We start from the raw sequence: 16,358 nt of genomic DNA on the forward strand, positions 1-16,358 counted from the left end.
ATATTCTCATAAAATACTTGTTTGGCTATTCTATTTTTTTTATCTTTATTTTTGCATATGTACTCACGCCATCTAACATTGTTAAAAAAATTAACAGTTTCAAATTAAAACAACTAAAATATCCTTAATAGGTATATTTGCAAAACAAAATATTTATAAAACGATCGCGATGGAGAACAGAAGATAATTTCAAAATTTTATTTCATTTTTAATTAAAATAATTATAGTTTTTATTAACGTTGTTAGAGGAATCGTTATATTAAGAGTATTTGTGCAAAAACAGTATTTTATATAAGTACAAAAATAAATATAAATTTTAAAAGGATATTTATACAAATTTAAATTTTTAGAAAGATATTCATGCAAAAAAAAATTTGGCAAAAACCATAGGCCACCAGATTAAACCTGGTGGCTAAAATGAGAGAGGATAGCTGACACACAGGAAGAGCAGGTGTATTAAAAAAACACAAGGAAATCGTGCAGTTCGACAGCAAATTGAGACTAACCTGCTCAGCTTTCAGCTCGGCGCCTCCTTCAACATAGAAGACAAGTTCGATGGCCAATCGCCGAGCCCGCTTCACCCTGATAGATGATACAGGGGTGCTTAATGATTAAAAAAAAAATGGGAAAAAATAAAAGTGAGAGTACGCCGATCGAGAACAATTTTCCCCGAGAAAACAGGGTGGGAGTGCTGCTATCCCGGACCTCGCGAACTGATTGAGAAATATCATCGGGTGACGGTACGTTACACGTCCGAAAGGTGCGAGATCCGTATGAGCTTGTAAGCAAACAATCCTACAGGCTCCCAAACATTTCTGTATGCCATGTCGGTCCCATATCAGCAATTAGATGGAATACAAAAAGATGGGGTGTTTTGGAGGCGCAGAGCAGAAGTGCTTTCCTGCAGGTATGCAGATTGAATATTCCTACAAGAAGTACCATTATTAGTAGTACAGAATCTGACTATGACACAGCAACAAGGAGCAAGAAATGCTGAGTAAATGGTTTCACAAATCATAAATCTAGCCAACAGGCTCTCACCCGTTCCCTCCGACGGGAGACTGGTGATCCTACAGGGCCAACTGTTTACACAACTTGGGAGAAACCTTTTTATCAGCCAACGTCAAAAATCAAAATTCTATATACTAGATTCTGCTTAATTTTAGACAATTACCCATTTTTATTGAGCAAATAATTCAACAAATATAGGTGATAAAAGTTTTCCCATCTTTTTTCATCATAGAAACTTAATCAAGAGAATAATATGTTACAATAAACCACCATATAAAATATAACATCAGGACGGGAAAAGGAAAAGAAAAAGAAAGGAACTGAAGACCAAACATAATAGATTCTCTTCTAGTTATAAGGCCAATAATCCTCAAAACCATGGCACCTGGCTGGAATAATTGGAATAAAAGAAAGGATCAGTAACTGCACTCCTTTTGTGTGCATCATTCGGCATAGCTGATGTGAATGCCACTTGCTTTCACTTGCCCGAGAAGAAAAAAAAATTGCGCATAGGAAAAATATGCGATTTGGAATCAGAACTGTATGGTGAAATTTGTAATTAATCATCAATAAGGTTGGATGCAGCTGCCAAGATCCTTCAAAGAAGCATGCCACACAATTTACGAAGCCGCTTCTGGGCCACCTTTGAGCAAGCATCCAAAGGACCATAGCATTGTTTCAGGTACCTGCAAATGGACCGCAAAACGAAGTATGAGGAAGATCAACCATCAGAAGCCGATTCAATACTGGAGAAGCAACAGAAACATGTTAATTTTATGTTAGGCATGCACATTCCTACAACCAATACAGAAGGGTCCCCAGTCTGACTAGTTAGGTCTATACTAGCATGTCAAACGAAGATGCCTAATGTGACTCTAGCATTTTCATTATAATACAATCCTAATAAGAATGGAGAAAGGAGTCTGCCAACAAAGGAGAACAGAGATGGGGTAAACCTACTGCACTCAGTCCCAACAGGCGTTCGAAGCTTGACTGCAAGAACCTCCAGCCTCAGTCTACATATTCCAAATACTTGTTCCTGCCCTAGCACGCTATACCTTCTGCCCTAGTGCTAATAAGTAGATAATTCATTGAATTTATCAAAAAAAAAATTCTTTTTCCCCCCAGAAACCAGTGCTCCACTTTCTCCCACCTGTCTGTATCCTGATTCTAGAATCTTGTAAAAGTTAACTAATTTAATTAATTGTTAGCATGAATTATCATGTCTCAATATGTTAGTCCAATAATGCTTGGGCCCCCTCGTGCAACCAGGGACCATAGAAGTCAAATTAGAGATCGAAATCAAGGAAAGAAGTCAGGTTATTAATTTCAACAGCAACAACTTAGCCTGAAACCTCTAAAAACTAGGATATATCATCGACCACAATGAAAGCAAACAACTTAAACAAACACGGATATGAAAAATATACCTTCAGATTTTGTGTAAACTATGAATTTCTGCACAAGATAGTAGCAAACCAGAAAACAGAATTTTGGGGGAAAAAAGAGTAGCTCAGTGCTTCAAAAGAAAGAAATAATTATCAAAATGACATGAGGGCATACATGATGTACACTATGGCACACTCAAAGGAAAACTAAAAGGGCAAAATAAACTCATAGAAAGTATAAGAAAGGTGAAAGAAAAAACCAAGAGAATCAAAGTAACGATGGCAAGATGAGTATGAAGAAAAATATAACCAGCATGATGTACATGCCGCTCAAGGAAGAGCTCTTGCAGTCGTCCATGCTTTGCTAAAGACAATGTTAGGGATGACTCGTCCAACAGCACTGGAGCAAGAGCTAGAAACAAAGAGCATGGGGAAAAAGAAATCATCATTTGGAAGGTCTCAGAGCTTCCCACGCAGATTAGCAATGATAGAAAAGGGAGTGAACTGGTGCATGGATAAGAACAGCGGATCTCACATGAGAGAGAGAGAGAGAGAAGGGGCACCGCTTATAAAAGAAAAAAAGGGAGAAAGGAGAGGAGGTGAATAGCAAACAAGGAGGGAAAAAAAACAAAGAGTTGCATGGGTCAGAAGGGACACAAGCAGAGGATGGGAAGTCTGTACATTTTACCACATCAGCCCCTAAATTTAAGTTATGATGTAAGCGTGCTTGAATCATGGTCTATTCTCATCCAGTCTTGACTGTTAACAACACCTTTGCTTGGTGCTCCTCTTCAATTGTTAAACCATGTCATATCACTTAAGTTTGTCATCTGAAGGGCATGGACAAACTTAAGTTGGTGTAAAAGACAGAGAGGTGAAGAAAAAAACCAAAATTAAAGAAATGTGTCTGAGTAATAATCAAAAAGATGAGCTATAAAGCTAACAATTCTAGATCAAACTAAGTGGTAAACACAAGAAAAAAGAGCATGCACATATAGTTCCAAGCAAGGATTTAATTGCCAGAGCATACTCGTCCATACCACCAATACCAACTTTATCAGTAAGGTATCGGTAACTGTATGCCTCCTGGTACTGCTCCATACCAATAGCTGGTACATCAACTCATTTATGAGGTGCCTCCACCAAAAATGCTAGCAAATTCCTAGATCAAACTCAGTGGTGAACATAGGAAAGGAAAAAAAGAAAGAAAGAAAAAAGATCATGCACCATGGTTCCAAACAAGGATTTAAGTCCTGGAGCATACCGGTTCATACTAGCCATACCAATTTTATCAATAAGGTACTGGTACCTGTATGCCTCTTGGTACTGCTATGTACTGGTAGTGGTACATTACGTCATTATTGATGTGTCAGCATGGAAAGAACATGTGTTGGCACAACCAGTACAAATACTGTTACTTCAACTCTTGGTTCCATGTGAAGGTTTATGACCATAAAGCAATCAACAATCTTACCAAATAAATTGATTTGTAAACTCGACCTCATCATTTTTTTAGTTACTGCAAGTTAAACTCTCTAATCCCTTTTATACGACCTCAACAAGCCTCATCAGATTCATATGTCCACTAATCATGGTCAAAGCCTCATTGGATCTTATGCAATTTCTAGTCACTCATTCTGGCTACCTGGGAAGGGGATAGGGGAGAGGGAGGGAGGGAGGGAGATAAAGAAGTGGAGCTGGGGGGGAGGGGGGGTGGGGGGAAGTGGGAGGGAGGGAGGGAAGTGGAGAGAGAGAGAGAGAGAGAGCATTCTGCACCCATAAATTATTAACGAAGAAGGAAATCAGTTGCTCACCTCAGTTCGATTTTAAAATGGAGCCTCAAGTGACTCATCCCAAACATCTCCACTCCCATTAGAGGCATCTTCAGCTTCTTCTTCCATAGAGAGCCTAATGTATTCTCTGTGTGCAAAACGATCCCATTCAGTCAGAGTCGGTTCTTCGCGTTCCTGCATAAACCATTGCAAGCAGACTGAGACTCCATTTTAGGTGTAGCAACAGTCACTCGAATGTGTCATGCCACTGACTTTCAAAAGGTTCATCCAAACAAACAGTGCACTTACTTGACGAATAAGAAATGGATCACGAGTTTCAAATGCCATGAATTTGTTCAGATTGAAAAGGATGTTAAAAACATTTCCTGAAAGTTTATTGCCTTTTAAGTCACGTAGTGTAAAGTAACTCTCATTCTGCAGAGAAAGACATTGTCAGAAACATCTAAATTATGCCTAGATAAATGATAAAATATATGTTGTGCAGGCAGCAGCTGTAGGGTGACCTCTGGCGCAATCATATCAATCATCTGGCATAAAATGTCCTCAAAGAGTACAGGTTCTTGTGCCATGCATTCCATACGATGCAACTGCTCCTCATAAAAGAATTGCATTTCATTGGGAGTCAGAATTCCATTTCCATCCAAATCTATGCATTTGAACCTGAAAATATCAGTGTATAACTTTAGTTGATAGAGGCATTCAGAAAAACAAATTCAAATTAATAAAAAATCATATCACTTATTAAAGGCTGTCTTGAAGCAAGATTTAGTAATTGGTAGGCCCCAATCCACCAGCTATCACTGAGCAGAGATTTTAACAACTTTATGGTATGTTAAAACCCCCTGATGCTGATCCGTGCAGGTCTCTTAGAGTGATACAGTCCAACAGTCCATAGCTTTTCATTTAGTTTTGTCTAGCTGCTGTTTAAGAAAGTTTTTTTCCTCGTCATAGTCAATGCCTGTCCAGAGTAGTTCCCGCCATGGTAAAGAAATTTTTAATATGAACAACTATGTAACTATCCCATGTTGTCTTGATGTGGGGATGATCTCCTGATTCCCTCCTCAACTTAAAGTCAAGAGCCTACTAATAAAAATTCCAAACAACACACTAGAGAATGATCAAAGATATTCAGTAGTAGACAGGTGATCGTCCAGACTGACGTCTCTATATGATACACCAATTATACCCTCTTGCAACTCAGTTGCAGCCAGTCACTAAAAAATCATATTAAATACCAGAGTTCTCTCTCATTCATGCCTCTATTACAACTTAAGAAACAGAGAGAGGCCAGGTTTTGAGAGGGAAACAAATCTCGATATATTAAAAGAAGTTACCTATTAAAAGAGGGAAAATATTATCAAAATCTAATGTGTGTTGCAAGAGATCTTCCAACAAACAAAAATTGAACAATGTGATAATGCATTAGTTGAGCAACAATAAAATAATATTATAATAGAAATTCCAGTAAATCAAGTACAGAGGACTTGTAATCTATGAGTTATTTCCCAAGAGTTGAAAATTACCAATACTCAAGACTAGGCTCAGATGATTTATCTTCCTCTGACAGCATAAAAAAAACAAAATCTTCATAACCCATTTTTCCTTCAACCATACTAGTAAACTTCCTGGGTATCTATGGAAGTTAAAACATATACAAGGTTAGAAAGAATTCTAAGAATGTAAATCAAGCATGACCAAACCTTTATGTTATTTTAAGCAATGTCATGACAGCATTAAAAATACAAACCTGGGAAAAAATTCTATCGACGATTCTGTACGTCAATGCATGGTTTCCATATCTGATAAGATTCTCTTTGTCAATCAGGAAATCGTGATCTGTATCAAGCTCCCAAAACTTGCAGTATATTACATAGAAGTGCTCATAGGAGAAGTACCTGCAAGAACAGTCAAACTCAGAAAACTCTATCCCACAGCCAACCACTGATAATAACTTAAGAAGTCAAAGGTTCAAAACTGGCGCTAAAATTTAGCAAAACAAGCAACAATAGAAGAATATGTTGGTTCTTCTCGTTATAAACTTTATGGTTCATAATAGCCAACATTATTAGGTACATGACTGCATATGTGACAAACACCATGACGCAGTTTAGATTTGCTTCACTTTTAGATCTAGGTGATTTTAATTTAACAAGATCTATTTCCTGTTACAATTGTTGTTTTCTAGTGCTAACGAGTCAATATTTCAGCCAATGGGGTCAAATTGCTGCAACTTTCTGAATTAGGCATCTTTCAAGGTAGACTAGATTTTATATTTTTTTTGTAATTCTCGGACTGAGTTTTTGAACTAATTTATAAATGGGTTCTGAGTCTTGCTTTACTTGGGATCAGTCCTGCAGATTCTATTTAAGGTGTGTAGCTTGGGCTGTGGAAGTTTTGAAAACGTTAAGTTTGCATTTCAAAGTGATTCAAATGTTATTCTATCAAGGTTGTCAAACTACCCAGGCGAGGCCAAGCGGTGGACCCCTTGTCTGGTTTAGGTGGGCACCTAAGTGCTTAGGCTACCGCTTAAGGATGAAAGCTCTCCAAGTTTTTATTATGTGTACTTCTAATCATATGCATAAATAAGCATGTGCAAGTATCATATATAGACTCTTTTTTTACACCATATATGGGATCATCAACCTATTTTTCACACTTTAAACGTCTAAAAATTAAAATCATAAAGAAACCCGCAACAGCATTGCTGCCACTGCAGCATCCAGCAAGCTGCAGAACACGGCCAGACAGCTAGCACGTAGCAAGAAGCATAAGGCAAGCAGACTAGAGCTACCAAGAAAAAAACGGAAGGGAAAATTTAGAAAATTTAGAGGAACAAAGTGGAAAAATGGCCATAATAAGAAGAGGTATGCTGGTACTGCAGCCACAGCTGCGACTTGCTACTGTTGGCTAACCTGTCGGTAGATATGGATCAGTCCACTAGCTGTTATTATGTTGGTGGTAGCCCTTGCTACACTCCCAGATTGTCCCATATGGGCCTCAAATTGGGGGTTTTTTTTTTGAAGGGGGGTGGGGGTGGTAAGGAAAGTGGGACGATTGGGTTTCAAGCAGGCTTGGCCCAAGCCAGTCCAAACAAATTAAACATCTAGGCGGCCACTTTGACCAACATTGAATTCTATAAAAGCTTTCATGCAAAACCATATTTCACTATTTTCAGAAAGTCTTTGGTCGTCTTTTTTTAGGAAAGTTTGAAGATGAATCAATATGATCCTTAGAAATATTTGAGTCAGGTCTTAAGTTATAGAAAAGACAGAATAATTGAAATATCTGAATTTAGTTTTGAATCTCTGCAAAAAGAACGAATCTGGTGACAATGGTGAAGTGCTCTCAACAACATGAATTAATTATCTACATCTTTTCTATGCCACATCTTCTACAACAAGATGACAATGGTGAAGTGCTCTCAACAACAACCCCCCCCCCCCAACCGACCGGCTGGGGAAAGGGAAAAACACAATAACTTTATAATATTAACAATGCACTTTCATGTCAACTAGAAGGGACTAATGCTTGATTCTAGAGCCACCAAGCAGAACAAGGATATTTACAAATATTAAGAGCATACATGTGTATTGTATCACAAATGTGAGTCAACCAAAATTCGCCGTCTCAGTACCGGACCCCATATCGGTGCCACACTAGCATAGTATCGATACGGTATGGTACGGTATTTTTTGGCCGTACCAAATATCGGTACGCCGCCCGTACCGATATCGGTACGGTACGCTCCGTACCGTCTAGTTCGAGATGGTACAGCATACCATGGTCACAACCACTCTTAAGGGCACGTAGAGTAATATGGACTGAGCAAACCATACCAAATTCTCAATAAACCAGATGAACTGTAAATTTTTGTTTTAAGGAAAATTACCTCAAAACTTTGTTTATATCTTCCTCCTCATCAGCATGCTGCATTGCAGCAATTAAATTCCCGCGTTTCAATTCTCTGAGGGTAAGCTGGCCATTTCCCGATCTATTCATGTAGTAAAAGATTCTGTATATAACAGTTTCCGCTGGCACCAAGGATTAGAGATCATATGCATTAGAGATAGAAAATGCTGATGACATCAAGTTGAGAAAGTGTAATAAGCAGTGAGTGCCAAAAGTTCAGACTAAGCTACTATCCAAGAGTGTGAAATAGAATATGTGATAAGCCATTATATACTGAATGACATAACATTGGTTGCTCAATGTAGATGTTTTAGTTGCAAGAATTGATGAAAAAATAATTCACCAAGCAAATATTTGAGAAAATTCCAGCAAAAAATTGGAACAAGATATGAAAGAAAAACCATGCAGCAATATGATCAATCACATATCTTTCACCAAACACATCCACAAAATCGTGGGCAGGCCAGCTACAAAACATAGTCCAGTCTGATATAAATGGAAACAATCCTTCTATATGAACATTACTTCTATATAACGCCATTTGATGACAACTAACAGTTAGCAGGACGCATACCACCAATAGAGACAAGAAGATTGGCAGAATTGGAATGATGAGCATCAATATGCGAAACCCACCTCAATGGAACAGCATTTTATTTATTGAATCAATCAAGTAAAGACCCACTAATCCATGAAATGCAATCTTAGTATATTTTTTTAGGATTGTCATAATATTACATTCCTAACTGGATTAAATCCTAAAAAACGAAACCAACTTATCAGAAAATTTAATTAATAATATGAGACAATTTTGTTCTAGCTAATACAATGTTTTTTTTCCTATTTATGATATGGAAAGTGATATGGAAGAGGTATGCATATAAGCTGAGATGTACACAAGTACACAACTTGTGTCAAAATCTAGAAAGTGATTTGTATACGCGCCGACATTGCTTCACATGCCATCACGATCTACAGAAACTCCAGCCTACTACTCATCCAGTAATGAATGTCCTTGCCAACAACTCTCAGACTTTTTCTCTTACCAATTAACATCAAGGGAAACGTATGTTAAACTAGAAAAAGAAAATGAAGCATCAATGATTGGATAGAATGCTTACATGTTTTTCAGTTATCTCATGTCCACAATAAGTGTAAATGCTGGGACATTTTCTTGCATCACACATGTTAAAACTATATGCAAGTTGGAATAAAGTAATGTTCACAAAACCATGGACCTTCCACTGCAGGAGTATCCACTCTATATTCTTATGCAGATCAATTATTTAAAAAATAATAAGTGTGCCTTGCAGTAATCGACATGGCTGCTTAACTTATTCCACCACATGAATCATTCCCTAATGCATGACCTTGTTCTTTCAAATTATAAACTGACTTCTTACACTTTTAATTTTTTTCCTAATCACTTTATCATCCCAAGTCGTATAGGCCAGAAACAAACTTTGGTGGTTCTCAAGTTAAAGATTGAGCCTCTACAAACATAAGAATGTAAAGAATAAGAATAGCACCAGCAATGACATGTAAACATGTTTTTCAGCTTAAAAAGATGATGCTGTTCAGCCAAATAGTAAATCCCTCTGTCAAACACTAAGGATAAATTGGATTAACAATTCTGTGATTATAAACATGTAAAACAATAAAAGAACTCACCATATCTTTCCTGAAACTCAGGCGTGCCCTGTAAGAATTCCAACCCTGGATGGGTCACCAAAAGTTCTCGAAGGACAGGTTTAAAGTCCTCCTATATCAGATAAACTTGAATTAAATATATATATATATATGTACATATATACAAGTAGGTAAGCTCATGTAGAAATAAACTAAGCTATGCAACCCCAGCAACCCATTGTCATAGGTTAGCTGTACAATGATTAACTGTACAAGGGCCTCAGTCTTTATGGCATGAAGGTTATAGAGACAAAGAAGTGGTAGAAGTGGCATCTTCAAAAGCTTCAGAAACATGGAAGACAGACCTGAGTGAGGTACTTGCGATCAGGTTGCTTCAGAATGGTAAATATCTGGGTAGCTATATCTCTTGTCATCATGTTGCTATTGACCCAATAATCAACAAATGCATCCCTAGAATCATATCACAGTCCAGCTAGTTAAGTTAGGATTTAGGAAGAAGACCTGTAATGAGAAGATAGGGCAGGTAACTAAGAAATTAAGTCCCCAGCAACTCCAGTAAAATTGGAACGCAATATATAATTGGAGGGGAGGAAACTGTCATGACCAAGAATTCCAGAATTCACCTATACCAAGTAATTGCAGCATCTATTCATATGAAAAAAAGAAACAGCATTACGATGTTACCTCCTGGACTACATAACTTTCCGACCAACCATATAAAACAGATATAAAACAAAAGGCATTAATAATTCAGAGTTTTATACCAACTGAAATAGAACTACAGGATCAAAAATGCCTACCAGAGAAAAAAAAAAGAATCAAACAATAGCTGCAAAATTCAAACAAGATTGCCATACAGCTCCACCAGTCCAGTGAGTACACAATTATATAAAGGTTGTTGAGGCTTCTGAGGACTTGTACAAAGATAGGGATACAGTCCATCACACAAATCACAACTAGTTGCCAGAAACTTCAACACCGTCGGAGGTATAATTCAGTAGAAGTGAACTTGGAGAAGGCAACACTTTCAGACCTACCATGTCTGTGTGAGTAATGTGTCGACGTGTAATTCCAAGGAATAATTTGTCATTCATATGTTAATCTGGTAATTAGGTTATATCTAAGATTATGTCCAAGTTCTTTGACCAAGAAATCACATTTATGGGCCTTTTTTTTCCTTAAACCTACCATTCTACCAAGTCAGCCCATTAACCCAATGGGTCAGAACAACTTACATTGCATGCCTAGGTGTTAAGATGAATGAATGACATCATATCAATTTAGGAGCATAGCTTCTCAACAATCTAATAAATTAATGGTGAATGGTATTTTAATATAGTCCATTACTTGAAGTAGTTACTAGTCATTTAAAACAAACAACCCCTTAAATGGTAGGCCAGTAAATTTAGAGCCCTACCGCACAAGAAAAACAGTTAGGGGTTCAAATGCACAGATATAAAGGCTGGAAGCTACAAATACCTTGAAAAATGAAAGAAACATTTTTAGTTGTTAATAAGTTGCAGCTGCATATTTCAAAAAGGGAAAAGCCAAGTCTTAAGTTTGTCCTTAATTGACCAGAAAGGACCACTAGCACTCCCATAGTACAGGAAATGTGGGCAAAACAATCATCAGAATAAGGAAGATCTAAAGACTATCACCCAGCCAAAAAAGAGAGTAAACATGTAAATATTCGAAAATCATAAACAAAAATTGAACTGAGTTTAGCATATGAACTTGCATTTTAAATATCAGAAAATACAAAAATTGCATACCTCGTTACAACTCCAGTACAATCAACATCAATTTTTCTAAACAGAGAACTGGAAAAGAATGACGGTAGCTTGCAGATGTCCTTTGTGATGGATTTAAATTCTGATATGCAAAAACAGAAAATATTCAAATGCCTCAGATGCAGTTTAAAATTTGAAAAAAAAGGGGCATCTCAAATGAGTGATTCACCATGAATTTGTAGTCCATCCATGTGGGCAAAGAAAAGATGATCAATTCTAGATAAGCAATGCTCTTTCATTTCTTTGGGAGGTGGACGCCCATATTTGAAATAGAACTGTAACAGTATGAATCAAGCAGTGAGAACCAAATGTGGCTTTTAACTCCAGCCACTTGGAGAAAATGTTAGTGTCTACACATGGTAAAATTTAATCAGAAAATAGTACCTGAGGTATGACTTCTCTCATTGGCTCACTAACTAATTTTAGTGGAGATCCAAACGATGAAACTCCAGTTCCTGCACCACGTCTCACAGCACGAGGAGATCCAGAAGTGCTTCTAGGTGAAAGAGGAGGTGCACTGCCAGCAGGGAACATGGAAGGCAATGAAGTGCCTGCTGCAGCATTTGTAGTATTAGAGCTGCCAGGAACATTTAGGGGTGCACCAGTTTTTGCGTCCTCAATTAATGATTTCACCTACATCAAAAAGGAAAATGAAAGAAGCAAAATTTTGGCAGGTGTTGCCTTCATTTACTCTAAATTTACAAAACCAAGGAGGAATATAGAAGCATAGTGAGAAATGTAATGTTACAACAATTTGTGACCTCTTACCGCTTAATCACTTGTTAAGCAAGTTTGATGAACGATCATGACATTAGGATTAATACAATGGCCACCTTAAAATCATAATAGACAGACTACAAGTTACTGACATCCAAGGCTGGATGGACAGTGTAATACTGGATAGACAGATGGTATATAGCAAATCAGGCCTGAAGCACCCCATATTGTGTGGTATTTTGGCCTATCACACTTCTACATTTGTTACACCTTTTCTTTATTACTTGTATCCTCCATGCCACCCCATGGCAACATATATACCACATCAGCTACTGATTAATGCACGTCCATATATCAAAACTTAAATCATTGATCAGTCAAAAGTGAGGGAAAAAAAAAAGAGGGGCGGCATGTTGTGTGTCCATCTTGTTCAAGATTATTTGTTACTAATACAATGACAAAAAGTAAATTAAGCAAACAAAAGATTAGATTTATCAGGGCAGATAATCAAAATCACATGACAATTTGTGCATAGAAACTCTTAAGAGCAAGCTAACATTAGGTTTTTTTTTTTTTTTTGGGGGGGGGGGGCAGGGCGAGGTAAAATAAATTGTTTTGATAACCAAATATCAACCTTCCAGCAGGTGCTCCTCTAGCAGATCTTTAACTAATGAATTCTCTACATTTATTTTTTTTGCTTCTTTAGCAATTGCACTTCTGATTAGAAGACTGTCAACCATTAGATGTCACGACTAGATAGTCCTCAGATATCCGCTCCTCAAATAGAGCATAGCCTAACTCTTTCACCTTGAAGTTCACCAAAATATGAAGGAAATTATAATAATAAGCCATCCATATTCACATCAAAATTGTCAAACCTGCCAACATTTTCTTGCATCTTGTAGGATCTCTTTGCTCTAATAATAATGTGAATAAATCTATAAACAATAGGCATTGGATTCTCGGATTGAATCTTGAGGAAAGAGAGAAAGATAGATTAAATAAAATCAACAAGTGAATCCTTAAGATCAAAGCCTAAATATGAATATATCCAATTTGCAATAGAAAAGGAGGAAAACCAGAAAAATGGACTAACACTTATCTAATCTTCATCTAAAGAAGAAGGCTTCACTCCTACTTGCTCCATTAAACCATCTTTTATACTATAAATAGTCTAACTGAACCTCTCACTGTTTTCTGTCCACTGTCTATCATCTTACCTGTAATCAAATATCAATCTCCTTAAGCCAACCACTCCCTTTAAGTGAATAAGATGCTAACTAAGCTTCCATGCAATGTTCAACATTTCATTTCACAAATTTCAGCTACCAGCCTTCAGCCCAGGAGCCCACCAAGCATTGATCCCCATTGGCTTCATACCGCCGCTTCATTCAATCCATTTTATCTTTGAGCATGGGGTGTTCCAAACACAACCATTACAATCAAAAGGGTTTAGGGTCTTAACTCCCTCCATTGGAATCAAGCACAACAGAATTGACTAAAAATAAGCTTGTGTAATATCTCTATAATAATAGGAAAGCATGAATCCGGAGAATAGAATTTATCAAAATAAAAAATTGGATCCTTTCCCACATTGTTTGGAGTTGAACTATTTAGCAATTAGTATGAGTTGACTAATTCACTTTGTTTAATAGAATTCAAAAAGTCAGAAATAAATTTATTCAAAACGTAACAGCCGAAGGTTCAAGATTTCAGGATATGGTACACATCTAGCCACCGAAAGATTCACCAAAATAGTCATTTAAACACCTAAGCAATTTGATGGCTACCATGAACTGTTGTCAATTGTTTATTCCACTTGGATTCTAAACACTCAGTTAAATGTTTTGGCAGATATTGATAACCATTTAAATAGTGAACTAGCATTGGATTCAAATGTTCAATATATTTGATTATTGTCATAACAATTAATGTAAAATCTAATATATCCTACATAAAAAATCCTTCCTAAAATTGAAGAAGGCTAAGCCAACCAAATGATATCGCGAGCCATAGGAATTATGTGATGCTTATATTGCATCTTCTATTTATTTATTGCTGCACCCTTTTAAGATAAACCTTACCGTACATGTGCTAATGGAAGTGCACAATGGTATGCTAGAAAGAGATAAAATTTGTCGCTCATTGTACTTGCACCCAAGCCAACCTCTGTTCTCATGATATGAAACCCATTTTGATAGCCACAAAGGTAAAGAAAGAAAATGTCTCCTCCCTCCAATTGTATAACTAAATGGTGTGCTCACCTACAACCCCTACTTCGTTTTTATATCAATTTTGTTTCTTTTTCTTTTATCTTTATATTATATGCTAATTTTTTCTTTGACTAATGCAACTAAAACATATCTTTCATTTCTCTTCAGCATCATTGTGACCACCATCTTCTTCTTCTTTAGTCCTTTTTCTTCATCTTCTTCTACTTTCTTATTTCTAATCCTGCTCATCTATCCTTAAACCTTTACTGTTCAGGTCGATTTTAATGTTATGGCCCATATCAAATAGAGAACAGCTGACAGTTTAGTTGCTACTTTTGTTTACCTTGCAGAGATACATACATTTATTTGGATATTAGGATAGAAGACGTGCTCACCTTCTATTATGACCTCTACGCCATTGAGTAGTCCAATAAATGTTCAAGTGATTTAAAGATCAAAAAGCATTCCAGCTCGGGGAATTTGGACTAATGTAGCTCTAATCTTTCTAAACAAACCTACCATCAAGAAGGTCCTTAACTTTTAAAACGAGATTAGGAAGAAAAAAAAAAGAAAGAGGATCAGGTTCCTTCCAAAAACTCCTGCAATTATTAAATTCAGAATCTTGGCTTCCATGATGCTGTATGTGCTATTTTACCCTCTAATGACCTACAACTACAAGCTTGAAAGACCCGTTTTCGATACCAATTAAGTTAAGAACTTAGTCCTGAATCACTAATTTTTTAATGATTTTCTCCGAGTAAATGCCAAAAGAAAGCCAATAAACCAATATGCATAAAAAAATTTCGACCAATTTGCCCCTCCAAAATTTCCAGATGACAATACAAAGTATCCTAATCAGATGGAGCCAAAAAGACAACAAAAGATTGGAGAACGGAGTATATTCGTTATAGGACAGGTACCAGTCTGGAAGTTTCCGGTAGCGTCAGCCACTGCGAGTAGAGCCCTTGTGCAATCTCAGGGCTCTGTTTCAACGCCAACGGAGAAACCTCCGATAGCTGCAGCAGGTCCGGGTCGAGGGCCGCAACGTCTCTTCCTACTTCCGCATCCATGCCCCCCATTCCCTGTCTCTCTCATACACCAAGAACGGGAGCCGATGCAATAAAAGAACCCTAAATCCCCAAATCTCTTCAAGAAAACCCAACAATTCCCTCCTAACAATCACAGCGGGCAAACCCTAGATCTCCACACCGCTCCAATCCAATCCAGGCCTCCTCCATCCCCCGCCACTGGACCACCAGCATCCAAGCCTCCAATCCCGGCCACAGGAGGCGGAATTCAGCAGGGAAACCCCTGGATTTCAAGCTGGAGAGCTGGATTGCACCTCAGATCGTTCCGAATCCCCGTTTTCTCCGGCTCCGGGGCTTCAGCGATTGGGATCGAAAGAGGCCCGCTCGCTCGAGAAGCGGAGACCGATCGGAGGAGAAGAAGAAGACGCCGAGAGGTTAATGTATCGGAGATCGGAAGCGGCCACCCAGATCGCAAGACCCACCGCTCTCGAAGGAGGAGGATGAAAAGGAGAAGCTTTGGCCCTCGAAACCCTCGCAGAAAGGAAACGAAGGAGGGAGGGGGAGAGAGAGAGAGAGAGAGAGAGAGAGAGAGAGCAAGACCATCCAAATCAGCAAACGGGAGACCTGGAACGCCAAATATAACGGCAAGAAAATGCCTCCCACTCCCAGGCTCCGCACAGGCAAGAGAAGGCCAGGGGCGCGATCGTATCCCTTCGTATACATACATGCATCTATTTGTATACGGTACTTATATACGGTGTACGCGTCTGGGAATTGGTCGATGATCTGAGCCGTCCAACTAATAGCATCTCGATCTGGTCTCGTAGTATTAGCAATGGGAGTGATGGGAGAGCATTGA

The 16,358-nt window shown here is 37.9% G+C and overlaps 1 protein-coding gene across 2 annotated transcripts; it reads right to left on the reverse strand.

Moving 5' to 3' along the window:
• Positions 1-1,156: 1,156 nt before the first annotated feature.
• Positions 1,157-16,130, reverse strand: LOC103717602 (probable serine/threonine protein phosphatase 2A regulatory subunit B''delta). Of its 2 annotated transcripts, XM_008806055.4 has the most exons (13): positions 15,392-16,130; positions 11,926-12,174; positions 11,711-11,816; positions 11,524-11,623; positions 10,096-10,201; positions 9,773-9,863; positions 8,082-8,223; positions 5,940-6,087; positions 5,716-5,825; positions 4,696-4,852; positions 4,481-4,606; positions 4,214-4,366; positions 1,157-1,697 (listed from the first exon to the last, which is right to left on the reverse strand). In XM_008806055.4, exons 1-12 carry the CDS (start codon positions 15,548-15,550, stop codon positions 4,226-4,228), a joined length of 1,635 nt encoding a protein of 544 aa, XP_008804277.1. In that variant the 5' UTR covers positions 15,551-16,130; the 3' UTR covers positions 1,157-1,697; positions 4,214-4,225. The 2 variants fall into 2 exon arrangements, with proteins under 2 accessions (XP_008804277.1, XP_008804279.1); XM_008806057.4 differs by lacking the exon at positions 15,392-16,130 and having other exon boundaries at positions 10,096-10,252; positions 11,926-12,097.
• Between the last annotated feature and the right edge of the window lie 228 nt (positions 16,131-16,358).

The sequence above is a fragment of the Phoenix dactylifera genome, chromosome 2, assembly GCF_009389715.1.
Source record: "Phoenix dactylifera cultivar Barhee BC4 chromosome 2, palm_55x_up_171113_PBpolish2nd_filt_p, whole genome shotgun sequence".
NCBI lineage: Eukaryota > Viridiplantae > Streptophyta > Magnoliopsida > Arecales > Arecaceae > Phoenix > Phoenix dactylifera.